Source organism: Pteronotus mesoamericanus, unplaced genomic scaffold (assembly GCF_021234165.1).
Source record: "Pteronotus mesoamericanus isolate MK-2021 breed Mesoamerican mustached bat unplaced genomic scaffold, CSHL_Meso_final contig_78, whole genome shotgun sequence".
NCBI classification, from domain to species: Eukaryota; Metazoa; Chordata; class Mammalia; order Chiroptera; family Mormoopidae; genus Pteronotus; species Pteronotus mesoamericanus.
Genome location: NW_026555258.1, coordinates 25,823,730 through 25,843,671, shown reverse-complemented (window position 1 = coordinate 25,843,671; position 19,942 = coordinate 25,823,730). Strand labels below are relative to the sequence as shown.

The window sequence follows — 19,942 nt, the reverse complement described above, 5'->3', positions numbered from 1 at the left end:
ACCCATTCTTTTTGCTGCATTGGTTTTCTACCCAAATTCTTTACTGAGCAGCTTAGGGGAGTGGTTCATCTGGCTGATGCGGCTGCTTGGCACAGCCCGTTTGCGTGTGCTGGCTGTGCGCGCATGCGCGGATATGCACTGTGTGAGGAGGTCACTCCCCAGTCTCTGTCCTCCCCTTCCAGATGTACATCACAAGCACAATCAAGACGAAGAGCAGTCGACTGGCCAAGCCAGTGCTGTGCCTCGGGACCCTCTGCATGGCCTTCCTGACGGGCCTCAACCGGGTCTCCGAGTATAGGAACCACTGCTCCGATGTGATCGCAGGCTTCATCCTGGGCACTGCTGTAGCCCTGTTTCTGGTAGGTCAGCTTCCCTCTTTCCACCTTTTCCCCTCTCCTGCCCTCTGACAGGCCGCCCAAGACCATGGTGAGTCAGGTCCCCAGACGCCACAGTCTAAGCCCAGGCTCGTCTGGCCCTAACCTTTGTGAGCTGTAATTGTTCCCCAAGTATTATGCATGCTTTTGCTGCAGGAATGATTTCTAAAGCACCCTTTCTTTCAGAAATATGATTGCATATTCCCTTTGGGGATCAGGGAGGGGAATGCCCAGGGAGGAGGGCTTACTCCACTTTCTTCAGCACTGTGCTTGGGACAGGCTGGGTAGAGCAGTAATTTGGCATACCTTCAAATACTGTTGGAAAACATTTGTTCCTGCTGCATTGAGAGCAGCACTCAGTTTGCTTGGGGGAAGAACAGACACCAGAAACCACTGGTGGAAGCAGGCAGCCCCTTCTCCAGGATCCCGTGAACTTGAGCCTGGGCCCTGGCTTGCCTATGCCATTGGGAAATGTGAAAACTCTCAGCGAACTGCACCCAGGCTTTTTTAGAAGGCCTCTGTCATTATCTGAATGTGCCTCTCGGGAATTTTATTTCTGCTACAAGTGTCTTCTCAACCACATAAAATAATATTCCTGGACCTGCCATTAATACAGTTTTCTCCATATCTTTACATTCCTGACGATATCTTAGTTTCTCAGATACATGGGGGCCTGTCTACTGGCTCGACTAGGAAATCTTGGATTGGAAAAGAAGAGGTTCATTTTCATTGTTTTTGTCTTTTTTTTTTTTTTACAGTTTTGTTGAGATATGAAAGGCATATAACAAATGGCACATAAAGCACAATTTGATCCATTTTGACATAGAGATACATCCTTATCTCCCATCCTCCCAGTCCCTCATTCCCAAGCCACTGCTGCTCTTCTTTTCAATACACTATATTAGTTCGTCTTTTCTAGGATTTCATATAAATGAAATCATAAAGCATGTATTCTTTTTTTCTGGTAGCTTTCACCCAGCATAATTATTTTGAGATTCATTCACATTGTAGCATGTAGCAATAATCTATTCCTTTTTCTTGCTGTATAGTATTCCATTGTAGGGACGTACCATAGAGGTGCAGGTTTTTTAATAATCTTCAAGGATTTAAAATCAGCCCAAAATGATTTACAGTAAATCACCAGGGATGGAGAGTCACATGTTGCACATGAAATGAATTTCTTAGACTGAAGCTATCAGTCAGTATGTCCCTCCTCTCATTTTGCCCTTTCTGGTCTGAAGCACTCACTAAGACTGGCATCTCATATAGGAGGATTCCACAGTCCTATGAGCTAGCTCCCCCTTGTCCTCCCCAACATACAAAATACACCCATACCTCTCCCAAACACTAATGCAGTTTCCCAGTATTTTATACCTGCTGAGATACACAGAGAAAATGCTCATGTTCATTCAGAACACTGATTGGGAAACTCCATTCTAATTCAAAATTATTTTTAAAGGACCTAGGCTTTTCTTCTGTAGTGAGAGATGGGCTTAAATGCAAATTTTCTGAGTGAAGCTACAGGGAAAGTGGTATGGAGGATGATCCTGATGATTATAAGGATATTTTCCTAAGATTGCTTTTTTAAAGAGGGAAAGACTAAAAGTGACATCAGAGAAGAGAGGGTTTTCAAAGAGACATCAAAGGTACATCAATGAGAGGGCCCAAAAGGAAAGCCAGACAATTTTGCTGTCCATGAGTCCTAGAGCCAGCCCTCCCCAGCTAGAGAGAAAGAGCAGTGTTGACTCTCCCAAAAGATTTCATGGGGCCTTTGCAGGATGAAATCTATAGAATCTCTTGTGTTTCCTAAGGCCCCATATACAAATTCTGCTTTACTATTAAACTTGTTTTCTCTTAGTGACTCACAGCCCTGTTGCCTACCACTCAGTTACTATTTGGACTGTTACTGACTTCCCAACTGATGGCAAATGTCAAAAATTGTTTTCCACAAATGATCTTTATATAGGGCCCAGGCCTGCTGTTGATTGCTCTGCCAGGAGACAGACCACCCTGTGCCTCCATGTGCACAGGAACACACCTCACATGCACACACAGTAAGCTGAGAAGGGGGAAGGGGAGGATGTCATAGCAGAGCCTGGAAACATTTCAGAGCAGGGACTTGAAGAGGAGACGGGGGCGGGGGGCGGGGGGGAGCGGGCGGCGGGGGGGGGGGCGGGCGGGGCGGGGGAGAGGAAAGTCAGAGAATAGGAGCATACTTGCAGTGTATGTTCACTATTGTTTCTGTGTTTCCTATGAAGACGGAAGTGTGGGGAAGGGGGGAGATTATTAGTTAAGCAATTACTACATACCCCACTCTTTATGTACACCAAATCAGAGAGTGCTCCTAGGACAACCCTAACAACATTCTTATCCTCAGTTTATAGCTGAGGAAAGGGAGGCCTCAAGATAAGTAACTTGCCCAATGGCCACACAACCAACAAGTCATGAACCTAACCTACCTCTTTTCAACTCCAGAGTCTCTTCAACCTCAACACATTCCGCTTCTCCCGTTTTCTGAGAGGAGGAAGTTTAAGCAGAGATAGAGGAAAGTAGAGAACATTCATGTAAACGCCCTGCAGGGTTTGAAGAATGACAGGAAAGATTCAAAGGCCCTGATATAGAAACAAAGATTCAGAACAATGGAGGAGGGAGTGTGCAAAGAACCAGATGAACTCTCCATGGGCAAAAGAAACAGAGCAGATTGGGGGGGGGGGGGTCGGGTGGAATGGGGGCGGGGGGGAGACTGAGGTATGAATGGACCTCAGGAGGAAATAAAGAAAAGTGAGTAGTAATTTAGAAGGAAAATTTTTTAGCAGAAGCAATAAAAGAAAAGGGCCACTCATGAGTTATGTACTCTCAAGCAAGTAGTGGTAGAAGTTAAATAAAGACTTGAATATTTGCTGTATGTTTGACACTTGTTAAGAGGCAAAATATCACAGTAGTATGAGCTACGGAGTTTAAATCTCTTTATGATGTTGGGCAGGTTATCTAGCTTCACTGTGCCTCCTCACATAAGTTGGAGATAATAGTACCACCTTTCTTGTAAGACTGTTGAGAAGGTTAAATGAAATCAGGTAAGACTCTTGAGGACAATGCCAGACACACAGTGGCCCTCAATAAATGTTTGATGCTATTATCAGGTGGTTTGCAATCCTCATGCCTTTTAATCACTACAGATTTATGAGGTAGGTATTATATTCTTATTTTTACAGGTTAGGAAACAGGCTTAATGGGTGGGTTGATTATCACTGGCCATCTGGTAATTAAACGGATGTCTCCTCAGCCCTTAGAATGTCGTCAGCAGACACCCCAGACCCTGCCCCAGGCTTTTCCAGTGTCTCTACCCACTGCCTCAAAGGAAAAGAGTCACTATGACAATGACATTCTAGGGGGAAGGCCTGCCACCCTCACAGATGGCCAGGCATTGATGGCTGTAGTCTGACCCAATCTTTTTACCCCTCATCCTGCAGGGAATGTGTGTGGTCCATAACTTTAAAGGAACACAAGAATCTACTTCCAAACCCAAACCCGAGGATCCCCGTGGAGTACCCCTAATGGCTTTCCCAAGGATAGAAAGCCCTCTGGAAACCTTAAGTGCACAGGTATAGTAAAGTGGTTTCAGCAAACCAAACCCCTAGGCTCAGACCTGTTATCTTGGGAGGTCCGCGGATCCATTCCTCTTCTTGAAAGCAGGACACCACTGCATCTACCCAGCATCAGTGAACACCTGATATGAAGGCCCTCAAGAACGTCACAGCTCCCCTCAATTAGTCCTGCACTTATCCTGGTGCTTGGCCATCATGAATCCTCTGGAAGTTTTTAGTAATGTCTAACTTAAACCTCAGCTGCTTCAGGATACCTTGGCCTCCAGTCTAATTCCTCAGTTAGGAAATTTGGACCAATTATGTGAGAGGCCAATTTGATTTACTAATTAAGACAATATTTGGGGAAAGAAGATTTTATTACATCTAGTGACCGATGTAAACTAGAAGCACATTTAAAAGTTTATTAACAAAAATAGATGTAAGTGTCCTTTTGGATCTGTTTTGATGACAACTATTAAAAATTCAGTACAACAGTACTTACCGATCACTTACTTATACCAGGACCTTGCTTCATGCCAGGGATACAGAAAATAATCAACCACACGGTCCTTGACCTCAAAGAACTCATAGATGATTAGGAAGGGTGGACGTAAATGAGTAATCATGATCTGGCATGCTGAATCAGAGGTCCAAAATTTGCTGTGTGAATATAAATGAAGAAAAAAATCTATTCTACCCGAGAAGACAGGGAAAGCCCTGGAGAAGGCCTGCTAGCTGAAAGGGACCTTGACAGATGGCATTACTCACGCACTTTTGCCTTGAACAGTTGCTAGGTGCTTTACAGCTACATTCTTATTTGAACAAAACCCTGTTGAACTGATAGTATAACTTCCATTTCCAGATTAAAGATAGGAATACTGAAGATCAAGAAGTTAAATTACTCGTCCAAGGCCACAGAGCTAGCATGTCAGAGAGCTGGATGGGCAGTCCTTTAAGCAGAAAGAGAAGGGAATGGCTAATAACAAAACAGGGTTTTTGTCATTTGTTTAACTTGAAATCTTGTTGGCATTTGGCATTTTCTTACTAAGCCATTTGTACAGCTCCCGCAAGGGAAAAAGCAGATCACCTCCCCCCTGGGAGGAGCATGTGCTTCGCATCAGTACAGCATAAAAATATTTTTCACTATTTAACTTAAAAGTTATAAATATCAGATGTCTCTCTAAGACAACTATCCTATCTAATTGTATCAATAAACCAGAAGAAAAACCCAATAAAGCTATTTCCATCTTGGGAAAAATATTTAGTCCATTAAGTCCAGCTCCAGGTCTTTTATTTGTTTGCTTATTTTCCTTTAACCTGTATTAAGATGAAATACAGTATTTGACTTGTTCTAATTAGAAATAAAGTACTGAAAAATCTATTGCCAGCTTATTTCTACTTAGCCTGTTGATGCAGGTGGAATGGCAAATTAGCTTAAGTAATGATACCTTGTAATGAAATGGTGAGATAGACTCTCCCTAGTTTGTCTTCCCTATCTACTAATGTTTCTGAAACTGGTGAGAACAGAGTTGTTCCCTCTGTTTTTGAAGTGAAGCAACTAAAGACAAAGATCAGTTTAAAAAGTAAACTGAAGTATTTGCCTAGTTCCACAAACATGTCCATTTCTGTGTCCTTGTAAATGCTGTTTACTTTGCCCTGACAATCCTGGTCTAAGGACACCTCATTTCTACCCATCCTTCCTCCCAACGTTGCTCAGCCATTACCCTCTGTCTGAAGCCTTCTCCAGATTTCCCTCTCTGTCCTCCCTTGGGACCATGAATAGTTGACCAGGACATATTTGGGGGGATTCCACTTACATTGAAAAACAAAATGCCAAACAGGGTTTCAAAAACTGCAATTCACAAGATAGATAAAAAATTCTTTTAAATAATATATTGATTTATTTTTCACAACAGGCAGCAGTGGAACTTCTTTCAAATCTGTTCACGTGTCTTTGTATCCATGTAGACCACCTCATGTGGGTACAAGTTGGGGCCTTTCCTGAATACCAGGCTTGGGCTAGAGGGCCCTCAGGGTCCCTCTGTGATTGCCCCTCACAATCAAAGCCAATAGTGTCCCCTTCTGCCTGCCTCCCCCAAAAACTTAGAGATCTTTGAGGATCTGAACTATATCTTACTTATTCTCCATATTTCCTAGCATTCAGCAGGTGAGAAATAATGTCTGATGGGTAGACAGATGCAAGCCAGAACCAAAACCTAAACTAGACACTAGACTCAAAACCAAGAACCTAAATTTGGACCATAGTCACTATCTGAACTTCCTGGAAATTAGAAATGTATGAGAAACTATGAACAGGACTTCTGCAGGCTAGTCAAAATGAAGCTGTGGGAAGCTGGGTGAAAGTCGTTACCTCTCATGTGATGCCTTCCATACCAATTGTGGAAGATTCATGTAACCACCCACCTGCTTTCGGTGTCAAATGTTTCTACATGGTCAGTTGGGAGAATATACCCTTTATTTGTTGGTCAAGAAAGAAAATTGGCATTTCTTGCAAACCAGTATATTCAGTCTCACAATAGTCCTGCAATTGACATTATTATTCTGTTTTATAGATGAAGTAAGTAAAGCACAAAGACTTGAAGTAATATGCCCAAGGTCACCCATTCAAAATTAAAACCACAGATCCATCTATTTCTTAAAGGCCCTGCTAGCTACACAACAGGGTCTGGCATTTCATTCAAGGGAAATTTCATTTAGAAATCTGCTACTCTCAGCATTGAAAATGGAAACATGCTGTAGGGCATAGTGTGTTTGAACTCAGCTGCACAGGCTTTCTTTCCCCTTTGCCACATGGAGCCCCAAGAGCTAACGTGTTCTTTTTCCTCTCTAAAACATCAACTCAAATTTGAATATTTACCTTCTGTGATTCCTTTTAGTCGGGTTGATGGAAAGAGGGTGCATTTTTCTAAAATCTTTCCCAAGTACTCAAGAGAAACCAAAAAGTAAATAATCACAGAATGCAAACAAAACAAAAATGATCAAGTTTCCAAAGCATTGTTTTGTGGGCCTATAGAGTTACTGAGATCCTAAAGGCATGGGCTTCAAATCATGTTCTGAGCCTCCACACCCACATTCACCTGAGCAGTTAAGTTCAGTGTTGAACAATCTGTTTCCTTGTCAAACACAGTTTACATTAACAAAGAAACTAGAGAAGAAACAATTGTGTTAACTCACCCTGGGTGTGGTATAAAGTGTCCTCCTATCTCCAGATAGGATAAAGAAGACATTTTTTTCTTTAACATACACACAAAAGAATTTGATCTATGCTGAGACCCAGATACTCCAGGGATTCTAATTCAGCAATTCTGGGATGAAAAAAATTATATTTAAGAAAATATTCCCAGAGGAATTCTAATAGCCCTCTTCATGAAAAACCAGTGATATCGTAGACTTCATATTATAAATAGAAAAAAAAAAAAGACTTGGAGAGTTCAAGAAACCTAATCAAAGTCACCCATTTAGTTATCTTAAAGTGTTGAATTATTTTATATTTTCCTCTTACTCTTAAATAGAATCTTACAAACATGTACATGACTGAAATATTAACCAAAAAACAATTTTAAAAAACAAAGCATACTATAAAACTAAAAACATAAAAGAGGAAGTTATTTTTCATATTATGGCAAAAATGCATCAAACCTTAGTTTTTATAGCTATGGCGCATAAAAGTACCTTGAAAAATACAAAATAGTCAGTTTCTAAAATGTATAGTTGAGCTCTCAAACAAGAATCAGGAAACTGTAATAATCAATTAGAATGATACCTACAGTTTCTTAACGTATTTGCCAGTTCTGTGGACCAGGGGATTTAAGTTCAAACAAAAGAGAAAACTTTGGGAAGGATTGAGGGAGGGATGTGGGGAAGGGGGGCAGGGGGAAGTGGTGGCGGGAAGGTGGAAACAAATGTATTTGAACAAAACATAAAAATTAAAAGGAAAAAAAAAAGTAGGGAAAACTTTGGGCCTGCCAAAGCTGGAGGCAGTGCAGTTAAGCCTTGAACAGCAGGGGGACTGGCGAGCTGATCCCCCGCACACAGAGTTGAAAATCTACAGATAACTTTTGACTCCCCCAAAACTTAACTACCAATAACCTACTGTAGACCACAAACCTTACCAATAACATAAAAGTCAGTTAACACATATTTTGTATGTTGTATGTATTATTCTATGTTCTTACAATAAAGTAAGCTAAAGAAAAGAAAATGTTATACAGAAAATCACAGGAAAAAGAAAAGACATTTATAGTATTCATTAGGAAAAAAATCTGCTTATAAGTGGACCCACACAGTTCAAACCCATGTTGTTCAATTGTCAACTGCATATATAAATTATATAAATAAGAGATGGGATTATATAACAAGCCATATAAACAAAAATTGATAGTATTACAAGGGAAGTGGAAAAAGCTGCAATTACAGTAGGATTTTTAACACATCTGTAAATAATAAGCAAACAAAATATAGTAAACACATTGATGATTAATAAGATTGATCTAATGTGCATTATATATAAGCCTCCTAAAAACACATGAAATTATAAGAACAGACCACATAAAAGACTGCAAAGCAAGTCTCAAGAAACTTTAAAGAATCTATATCACACAGACCACATTCTCTACAAAAAAATTTCAAAGATACCTAAAAACAACAACAAAAAACCCTATACATTTGAAAATATTAAACTCACTTCTATACAACTCATGATTCAAAGAATAAATAACATGGAAGTTTTTCAAAAATTAGAACTGTTCCCTATTAAAAAACATTACCTTATAAAAGATATGAGATACAGGTAAATTTACTTTGAGATCCTAAATGTTCATACTGAAATATAGTTGAGGAAGTATAATATAGAGCAGAATTATATAGGGAACAAATTTAGATGAAAAAAAAATCTGATGTGGGTTGAAAAATCAGGAAAGATTTACCAGGAAAGGTAATAGCAATTTGAAAGGCCACGGAAGAGCATATCAAAGACAGGGAACAGCTTGTGCAAACTCAAGGAGACAAGAAAACAAGGGATATTCAGGGCAAAAGTGTGTACATGTGTCAATCAACTCAACTCTAAGATTGTATCTGCTTCTGTTTGCAGAATCACTCTGCTTCCATGACTGAAGTTACCTGAGACGGCTGACGTATCACAAGCTGTTTTTTTTTAATCACCCTCCAATTCGATACTTCAAGACACACAGTTACTTGATGTCAAACTGTGAAGACAAGTATTATGTTTATCTAGTTAGAGGCTAATGTTTTGTACATTTTTGTATGAGGAAGTGATGTAGCTTGCCCTGATATTTTTTTTTTTGATCAGCTTTAATATATTCATGCCAGAATTTCAAACCAACAAAATTTTCTTCTTGTTCAAGCGTGCATTGAAGAACCACATTTATTCAACAATTGATGTTGTTTTGTGATATTTGTACACAAACCTTCTTTTCTCAGTTTTATAGACACAGAAATAAAATTAATATAACAATTCACTTTAACCTTTTATTACCACAGTTGCTGCCTCCTTCAGAATTTTTGAATATTTCTGAAAGTTAACTTCTGAGTTGCAGGGAGGACAATGTTGGTTAATGGAAAATCTCAAAATCAATTGTGCAGAAAGAAATACTGCTTTCAAAAAGAACTTTGTGCTCTGTTCTCTTAATGTGTTACTGCTTTCTAAGTTAAAGTGAAATGTTAATGAAGTCTCCTAGCTACACAATTGGCAGAAAATCCTGAATATGAGCGGTGTTGGGATTATCTGATCATTTCTTAGACAACAGTCTTTCCCATCTAAAAAACTTAAGATCTTCCTGGAATCACATCCTTGGGCAGGCAGGTGACTTTGCAGCCCGCTTTCCCAAATGCAGCCAGCACCAGCCTCCCCTGTCAACTCAACAGTTTTGTATATCATATTATATGGACTTTATACGAAAATGAATATTTTACAGTTTGCACAGTATTATTTTACAGAAAGGGTTTCAGAGCTTCTAGAGCCCAGAGCAACAGCTTTACTTTGTGGCTTTTAATTGTTCTAGAATTTTAACTGCATCTCATTTTTCTAGCATGGTAATAACTGATATGTAACTCCTTCAAGAGAGGAGCGCCCTTGTCTCTACCTATCCGACTGTTTTCTTGACACTTCCACGTTGGCTCTTCTTACCTTTTTTTGTACATATTTTTTTTTTTCTAAAGAGAAGAAAAAAAGTTATCACAAAATGTATTCTGGCTCATGTCCTTTGTTTTAGTCTTCATCCGCTGGGCAAAGGTATTTGGATTGTCTCAATGACGGGACCCCAGTACACATTCATACTTCTCAGTTCCGTGCCTGCTGGGTTAGGCCCTCACAGCGGCTGTACGTGTCAGCACCGTTATCAGAATACAAGGCTGCCCAGCTGCCAAGTCCATTCTTTGCACTACATCAAGATGCCATCAATGCCTTCAGTGGCTTTTCAATGTAATATACCTGTTTAGATGGTTCAGGGGATGGTGCAGGTGAAAACAAAGCACATCATGAGAAGGATGCACTCCGCTTATGAGAAGGAATTATTTGCAAGCTCTGTGCTCTCCAATCTTGCGTAAGCTACCTAAGTGTAATGTCCAGTTTCAGACTGAGTCATTCTCTAAGCATATTTTAGGTTGGTTTTTTTTTTTTTTTTAAATAACAGCAATGAGAGTTCAATTCTATTTCATGTTCATAAGACATTCTGGAAAATGCTGTCAAGCTATATTGATTTTATATGACCCATTTCTTGTCTCAATAAGAAGCCATTTAAATGTCTGACTACCAGATGGTATTTCTAAGAACTTCAGTCAAGTCAACAATGTGAGTGTTATCCTTGTATTCTTCTCTCCAGTTTCAATCTGGAATATTAGAAATATCCCAAGATCTCTAGACACAGACCCCCACTTCCTGGCCTTTGGCTTGGGGTGTATTGGTGGGGAGTCATGCTCCACAGACCACCACACTGCCGCACATGGAACTAAGGGGCATCTCCGGGCTCACAACCTGGATCCCTTCCTTCCATTATGCCATGGCAACCTTGGTGTTGCCCCTATTGAGCCCTAGGTTGCTTCACAAGCCTCGCATTGATCTTTCAAGACTGCCCATTGAGATTAATTTCTTAGGGCTAATGGACCCTTCCACATGGGCCTTCTACCAAGACGAAGCTCTCTGTCTACATAGGACAAGTGGTCACTTAGCCTCAGAAAGAATGAATTCTGCAATGACCTTTTCTACCTCTTTTTAAGGAAAGCCCAAAGGAGCCTGAGAAGTCTGGCTCACTGTGAGAGGAAAGTAGGAAGAAGCAAAAGAAAGGCTAATAAAGAGTGTTGACATAAGCAACCTCCTGGGACTATTAGCCCCTGAGGATATTCATGGCATATTTTACTTGTTTGATTCAGTGCCCAGAACAGGGCCGGACACAGAGTAAACAGTTAAAATGTGTCAAACATTTGGATTCCAGACTTGCTCCTAATTTGGCTGAAGGAGACTTGACTCATTTGAAAATAAAGAGAATTTGAATGATGCCTGAAGATACCTGAAAGATAAATATATTTAGATGTGGGAATAATAAGAGTGAAGAGACTGCACTCAGCAGTCAGGAACACGTGAGTGCCTCTTGCGGTAAGTCCTAAAGATCTCCCTGTCAGGCTGCGATAGTCCGAAGGGCTGTGTGTCACTGTACTGACTCAGAGACTGCAAACAGGCATAATCCCAAACTCAGAAAGAGAAGGCATCGGGATCCTTGGGATGATTTAAAGAGCAGAAGAGACAACAGTGGCATTTTTGTTTCAAAGAAAATTGACTTGATTCTCCTGTTTTTTATTGTATTTTTTTCCTTTACCATTTAATCTCCTTTTACTCCCTTCTATCTGCAACTACCAGAACCCTCAAGGGTGTTAAATATCTTGGAAGCAGACACATCAAATACTAGATTGCCCTAGTTTGTTTTAAGGAGTGGGTTACATTAAGGCTGTTATACTCAATGTAACCTACTCCTTACTCAATTTCTTCCCTGCTTAATTCAAGATGTGTACTAGTACTAGTCTGCCATTTACTATCATCCCTTGTACTACCATGGGAATTTTGTAATGAACGCCAAACCTCTTGCTTGCATCCTTGTTCTTGAGCCAGGTGTCCTAGGGTTGATTGATACATTTATGCATTTAATAAGTATTTAATGAGCATCTACTGTGTGTCAGGAATCATACTGAGGAACTGGGAATATGCAACAAAATAAATTGACCTACTTCTTGCCCTCATGGAACTTAGAGTCAAGTGAAAGAAAAGGAAAACAACCATAAACCAATTAATATATAATTAGTGCTTTCAAGGGAGACCTGCTTTAAATAAGGCAGAATAGTGTTATTAGGATAGTCTTCTTTAAAGAAGTGACATATATGTTAGAATGAGTAGGAGGTGACTGAACATCAGAGAAAAGCATATGAGGCCAAGGAAACAGCGTGTGCAAAGGCCCTGGGGCAGAAAAGAGCTTTACACATGTGAAGAAGGAAAACCAGAATGACTTGAGTATAGTGAGAGATATTTGATGATGCTGGGGAGTATGTTGGGGACTTTGGAGGACTTGTTATGGATTTTAGAATTTATCCTAAAGTTACAGGAAGCCCTTAGATGATGAAAAACCCTTAGTAAGCAAGAGAATGGCATAATCAGATTTGTAATTCTAATGAGTCCTTCTGGGCTGCTTCTGTGTGTAGAATGAGCTGAAAGGAATCAAGAATGGAAAGGAGGTGATCAATTAAGAGTTCACTGTATTGGGCAGAACACGATTATGACTTTAACTGGGATAGTGGTAGTAAAGACAGAGAGTGGACTGGAAGGAAATGCAAAACAGCTGGGAGGTAGACTCAACAGGATTTGAAGCTGCATTAGATGTGATAGAACAGCTTTCAGTAACACTCTCTTTCTGGAGAAACTTCTCTAAATTTAACTCCCCTTTTTGGTGACAGATGAAAAGCTGAAGAGAAAAAGAAATTGAGTTTGACCCTACTCTCCAGCCATTGACTCTTGCAGAGTCCAGGTCACTCCCCATGCACTTAACATTAGAAATGACCCTGCCAAGAAAAGCAACATTTACACCACTCAGGACTGGTGCCTCTGCCATCAGCGTGGCTTGTTCATTTTGGCCTCCTGTGTGTCACCATCTACAGAAGGTTACATTCTATGGCCCTCCCAGGAAACCAAGGAAGTTTGTGTGAAGAGTAGAGAATGAGGTAAACGTCACACACTTTTTAATTTGCCCTATCAACTTTAATGGAACTTCTGTCTAGCAATTAATCTCAAGTATTTTGGAACAGGGAATAGCTCTTCTTTTGGGACAATGATGTTTAATGTTGTTACGTAAAGTCACATCTCCATTGAGTCATTTTGTAAAGCAATTTTTTTTTTTTTTTTGCAATTTCAAGTGATGTTCTGCAGTATTTCAGAAATGAGTAAATTCAGGCTCAGAGAGACTCATCATACATCATTCTGTATCTAATATTAATATCACCTTCTCATGATCCCTCTTGGTAACCGACAATTTCTGCTTTTGGCAAGGACCGTGTAGTCAGGTATCTCCTCACTTGGGCATCTCTTCTGTCCTGTTCTTCAGCAGCCACAGGGGTGAGTGTGAAGACTGGCAGGTGCCCCTTCCCTCCAGCAGCCTGTTTTCTGGGGAGGCTCTCTCTGGTTCAGGATCTTGGGCCCAATGATGTCCACATCAAGGGCTAATTAGACATCAGTTGCAAATTAACTCTCCATTAGAGGGATTTTGAGTTGTTTGACCTCACTGAAAATAGATTTTCATGCATTTGGCAAAATCAGTCATACCAAGACTCACTAGATATGTATGAATTAATCTCCCACTGCTTGATGAAATCACTGAATTTGATGAACATGTACTGGCTCTACCACAATTACTTTTGCTTCATTGGCATAAAGTTGGAATTTAACTCTGTTCAAAAAACTCCCTTATTAAATGAAACCAAAGGGCTCTGATATGCAGCCTCATAGGATTGTCAGAGAAGTACCCCTTCGTCAGAATTATTCCTTCTCCTTCTCTTAGCATCTTTGTTCTAGAAACTTCAAAAAAATATTTTGAGATGTAGTTCAACTGCCATATTCTCTAAGATGCTCTTCCTCAGACAAAATTACCACCACCCACCCACCCGTACTTCCATAGCTTTCCATAGTAACTATACCACAACAGTGGCAGGGAGTTGGGGGGCGGGGCAGTGGGTACAGGTGTCAAGGCAAGGAAGAGAGGCCTCTGATTCTACCCAATCCCTCAGGCAGGATTCTCAGGATGAAGTCACCACAGGCCAGGTCTGAACCTCTCCCTTGCAGGGCTGAAACCAGGCTCCAAGCTCCTCAAAGGTGACCTGTTACTTTGTGACAGAGTCTTACTTATTGAATGTAGCAGGATAAAATATTTAACCCATTTCTCTGTATAAATATTTTCTAAAACCCACCTAAACTTCCTATGGAGCCTCCTTATCCCACTGAGTAGAGGAAAGGAAAATAAACTTAATTTTTATAAAGATGTTATGTATTTATTTTTAGAGAGACGGGAAGGGAGGGAGAAAGAGAGAAACATCAATGTGTGAGAGAAACATGCATGAGCACATGCCCCCAGCCGGGGACCTGCCCCCAACTCCAGCATGTGCCCTGACCAGGAATTGAACCAGCAACGTTTTGGTTCACGGGTCAATGCCCCACCCTCAGTGCCACACCATTTAGGGCTAAACTTAACCTGCCAATTAAGTGTAATTGCAACTCTTCCAGTTAAGCCGGTCTTTTAATGGTAAAATCAACCCCTTTCGGGACATTAAGTCTTCCTTTCTTCACGTTATTTTTGTAACAATCCTAAAAATTCCCCAAGGCAAGCAAATAGAACTGGGACAGGATTGGGGACTGGGGGACGGGGATGGAGCAAGGAAATGCAAAGCAAAATGCATGCAAATACATTTTAAGATATTATCTCTAACATACCATACTAAAACTAAAACACAAACTAAAGAACCGTTTATTGATTGGTGGTGGAAATTCTAGTATCCAGAATTTGACATCCCTTTCCCATACCTCATCTTCTAATCGAGATGTCTAGAAAACCATTTTATTAGTTAAAGTGTTGCTTGGTGAGCATGAAATCCCAACAACAACACAAAGTTGGATAGTGTATGTGGTACTTCAATGAGCCCTGGGAAAAGCCTACTACACAGTCCAGGTTCCCATGGCCAAGATGAATTTTCTCCGGTTTTCTTCTGTTGGTGTGTTTTCTTCTCCTTTGTTCCAGTTTTCCCATTCAGGGCAAGGATGGACATTCACTGAACCTTTCTCATTGAGGCCAGAGCACACCTCTGCTTGGTCTACTTTATCTTTCTGTGAGTATAGAAATATCAAGGTATTTGTAAAGGCCCCATGTCTTTGGACTGGGAGAAAGTCTGTCTTTTGCTATTATGTGAAAGACTTTACATCCCAAACCTCCAGGCCATGAACTGGTACCAGTCCAAGCCTGTTAGGAACCAGGCTGCCCAGCAGGAGGTGAGCTTGAATGTAATCACTTGAATCACCCTGAAATGCTCGCCCCCAGCCCGGTCCATGGAAAAATGGTCTTCCACAAAACTGGTCCCTGGTGCCAAAAAGGTTGGGAACTGTTTACATAATACTTTTTTTTTTTTAACTACCAAAGTCTTTTATTATTTTGTGCTGACCAATCCAACTGAGAAATTGTAAGAACATTTCCCACAATCAACTTCAATTATAGTGGAACTCATATTACAACAGACAAAAGCTACTGCATCCTGTGTAGATACTGCAGCCTGTCAGATGGGTGAAATAATGGTTACATGAGTCTTGGGAAAAGACTGTCAAGTTCAATCCTATTGTATATTTATCTCTACTCTGTAAGTGTAGGTAAGTTAAGCTCTCTACCCTTAACTAACACCACTGTAAAATGTAAATAATTTAGTGACAACCTATAATATGATGCTTAAATTTATGTGTCAACCTAACTGAGCCAGCAGGTGTTCAGACATTATTCTGGGTGTATCTGTGAGGGTGTTTTGGATGATACCATCTTCTGAATCAGACTGAGTAAAGTAGATTGCCCTCCCTAACATGGGTGGGCCCCATCCAATCAGTTGGAAGATGACTAGGACTGCTGAATAGGACAAAAAGGCTGACCTTCCTTCACGTAAGAAGGAACTCCTCCTGCCTGACTGTTTGAGCCAGAACATTGGCCTTTTCCTGCCTTCACACTCACACTGAAACGCTGGCTTCCCTTGGATCTTGGGCCTACCAACTTTCAGACTGGAACTCACATATGGGCTCTCATGGTTCTTAGGCCTTCAGGCTCAGGTTGGAGTTATGCCGTTAGCTCTCCTCAGGTCCAGCTTGCCCATTGCAGCTCTTGGGACTTCTCAGCCTCTATTATTGCATGAGCCATTCCTTACAAAATAAATTCCTCCCTCTATATACATGCTGTTGGTTTTGTCTCTTTGGAGAACCTTGACTAACACAGAGAGTGGCTGGTAAATGAATATAATAATGAGATGAGCTCGTTGTTCTTAATGTCGCTGGACAAGTGAAGAAAGAAAAGGAGAGGATCAGGGATTTTAATTCCAGTTTATGTGCCCTATAAATAATCTGAAAGCTTCTAGGTGTGCTCTGAAGAATATCCTTATCCTGTAGCCACAGGGCTGACGCTGCTAAAAGTCAAACCCAGGATCCTGTCTTGTGACTGGCTAAATTACACTGTAAGCTGAACCCCCAGCCTCACTGGGTGCCCACTGTGAAAGTGAGGGCAGTGAGTGGAGAAGGCACGCCATAAAGTTGATGTGAGAACTAAATCAGAGAGTTCATGAAAGCTTTCAGCAGAGTCTCTAGTATACAGTAAACATTCAATAAGCATTTTTGTGTCTGTGTTTCTGCAGAATAGGCGATTTATTTTCAGCTCTTCTCCAATCAGGAAGTGGCTCTACTCACTGTAGGAGATTTCACTTCTTCCCCCACTATCCCATCAGAAAGAAAGAAAATGTGATACAGCCCTGGCTGGTGTGGCTCAGTGGACTGAGTGCTGGCCTGCACACCAAAGGGTTGTTGGTTAGATTCCCAGTCAGGGTATGTACCTGAGTTGTGGGCCTGGTCCCCAGTTCGGGGGGGTGGGGTGTGTATGAGAAGCAACCGATTAATGTATCTCTTGCACATTGGTATTTCTCTCCCTCTCTTTCTCCCTCCCTTTCCCTCTCTCTAAAAATAAATTTAAAAAAGTATTTTTTTAAAAAAAGAAAGTGTCATACAGTCACCTCTCACTACCATATATAATCCTTAGCTTAGGCATATTATATGAGCTTACAAAACTTTAAAAGTCTAATAAATAAATTCAAGATGGTTATTAATTTTTAATTCCTCTCACTCAATTTTCTTTTAGAAAGTTCAGTTGTGCAAATGTATCCTTCTATACCACCTTAGTCCAGATCCAACAGAAGGTGAGCTTCCATGCGGGGCAAAGTGTTCGCAAATAGTCTTCAGTACAAATGACAGAAAATCCCAGTGTCAATAGCTTTAACAAATGAGGAGACGTATTGAATCCAATAACAAGAAACCCAAAAGTTGAGCAACTATGAAACAGACATAATTAAAGCCCCAGTTCCATTTATTTCTCTGCAACTCATTTGACTCAGACCTTGTGTATTGGCTTTGTCCTGGGACTGGCTCCTCTCATGGCCCCAGTGTCCTCAGCCTTAAGACAAAACAGGATCCAAAGGGAGAAGCTGCCATCTCTTTGTTTTCTAAGACAAGGAAAATGTCCCCCAAAATTCCCAAATGTCTCTCTCAGACCATTTCCATTATCTTCAGATGTCCCTGACACCTCACTGGCCAAAATGATGTCACATGGCCATGCCTCCAGTCATCACTGGATGAAGAAAAAAAGACCACCATGATTTGTCTACACCAATTAGCACTCACCTGTGGGGCTGGAGTAAGTCTAACGTTTTCTAAGCTGGATATTACTAGAAAAAAGGAAGGTTAGGTTACCAGCAATGTATGTGACAGAGATTTAGAAACTAAGGGAACTTTCTGCCAGAAACAATAGAAATCTGTGAAGAGCACATATAAGAATGAGAGAAAAATACCCAGTCATGGTTAAAACATAAGAATGAAACATCAGAGTGGCAAGCCTTAGGAATAAATAAAGTCCAGAGACTGGAAGGGCTACCAGGTCCAGAATTATAAATTATTTGTGTATTCAAAGACACATAAACTGTTGCCTTTGAGGGAGACTGTCTAACCACCCTTGAAAGGGAATATGGTAGGGTAAAAGTCACTGGGACTCACATATGCACATAAATAGGAATATGGCAAGTATTTCACATATTAATTTAAACTAGAGGGACTTCTGCAGTCAGCCCAAGTATACATGGAAGGAGACAACAACTTGGAGAATCAAAATGTCTAGACATGTCATTCCAGAAGCAATCTTTGTCCATAAGTTGCAGAAAACACTTGAAATGTGTCAGAAACCAGAAGGGAACATCCCAGCCCCATATCCATTTGTTATGAAAATAATTAGGGGACTAGGAAAAGCAGGTGGGGCAAACTATGCTTTTAGGCACTTCAGTAGCCCTTGCTAGTAGTGGATCGCATTTTTGTTCATTGTCCACCAAATGGACATGTTCTTCAATTGATGCTTGGCTCATCTCTATACCCATGGGTAAATCTTGATTGCCTAAGTTGGTATGGTGGTCTCCTTTCTATGCTTGTGATGGTTTTAGGCATGAACGTGAGATATTTTTGGCCCATCGACTACCAAGAAAAATAAAATAGAAATCATGAAACCACCCCCGTCATATTTTGATGGACTCTCAAAACATAAAGAGCAAAGAGAAAATTGTAAAAAGCTTTCAAGAAAGAAGAAAAAAGCCACAAAGTAATAAGGATCAGGTTTCTCATTGGCAACCATGGATGCCGAAATAAAAAGACCAAAATAATGAGAGAAAATAATTGTTAACATCAAATCCTACGTGTGTAAAAATTACAATTAAAGAGTGAGAGCTAAACATAGACAGAACAGAACATGAATCTTTTTAAATAATAACTTGAGTTTCTACTTTGGAAAAATGGCCAAATGGATGATAAAGCCAAGAATTTAAAAGACAGTTTGAAAGAAACAGTGATGAGCAAAGAAACTATTAAAGCATAGTCACATTAAATAATTATTGATTGTAAAAAAATAAATAACTTGAGCCCTGACTAGTGTGGCCCAGTTAGTTGGTAAAAGGTGAAAGATTTATATGACCTGAAGAGAAACCAGAGTATATGGCCCAGTTAGTTGGACATCATCTCGCAAAGCAAAAGTTTGCCAGTGTGATTCCCAGTCAAGGCACATGCCAAGGTTGCAGGTTCAGTCACTGGTCAGAGAGTATACAAGAGGCAACCTATTGATGTTGTTCTCTTACATTGATGTTTTTCTCCCTCTCTTTCTCCCTCCATTCCCCTCTCTCTAAAAATATATATACATTTTAAAATTAGTAATCTTCCCTGGCTGGTGTGGCTCAATGGATTGAGTGCTGGCCTATGAACCGAAAGGTTGCTGGTTCAATTCCCAGTCAGGGCACATGCCTGGGCTGCGGGCCAGGTCCCCAGTGGGAAGCATGCAAGAGGCAACCCCACATGGATATTTATCTCCCTCTCTTTCTCCTTCCCTCCCCTCTCTCTAAAAATAAATAAAATCTTTTTGTTAAATTAATTAGTTAATTAAATCAGTAATCTGAAGTTGAAGGGGATATCATGGAGGGAAAGATGTAGTATATGCTGAAGTGCTTGTCTTTACAGGCAGAAAGGTAAATACATTGATTATATCCCTTAGTTTTCTTTTAACTTTTTAAAAAACTTTTATTGTATTTTTCATTACCTTTTATCCCCCTTACACTCCCTCCCCGCCACTGCAATCACCACATTGTGTCCAGGAGTCC

General features: G+C 40.5%; 1 protein-coding gene across 1 annotated transcript in view; it reads left to right on the top strand.

Annotated features, from left to right (window-relative positions):
* The window catches only part of PLPPR1 (phospholipid phosphatase related 1), a 115,836-nt gene extending 106,375 nt beyond the window's left edge, over positions 1 to 9,461 (top strand). Inside the window, exons 5-7 of the mRNA XM_054584946.1 lie at positions 183 to 359; positions 3,845 to 3,976; positions 9,069 to 9,461. Of these exons, the coding sequence (XP_054440921.1) occupies positions 183 to 359; positions 3,845 to 3,976; positions 9,069 to 9,101 (342 nt within the window). The 3' untranslated portion in view covers positions 9,102 to 9,461. The remainder of the gene's footprint in view (positions 1 to 182; positions 360 to 3,844; positions 3,977 to 9,068) is intronic.
* Positions 9,462 to 19,942: the final 10,481 nt, after the last annotated feature.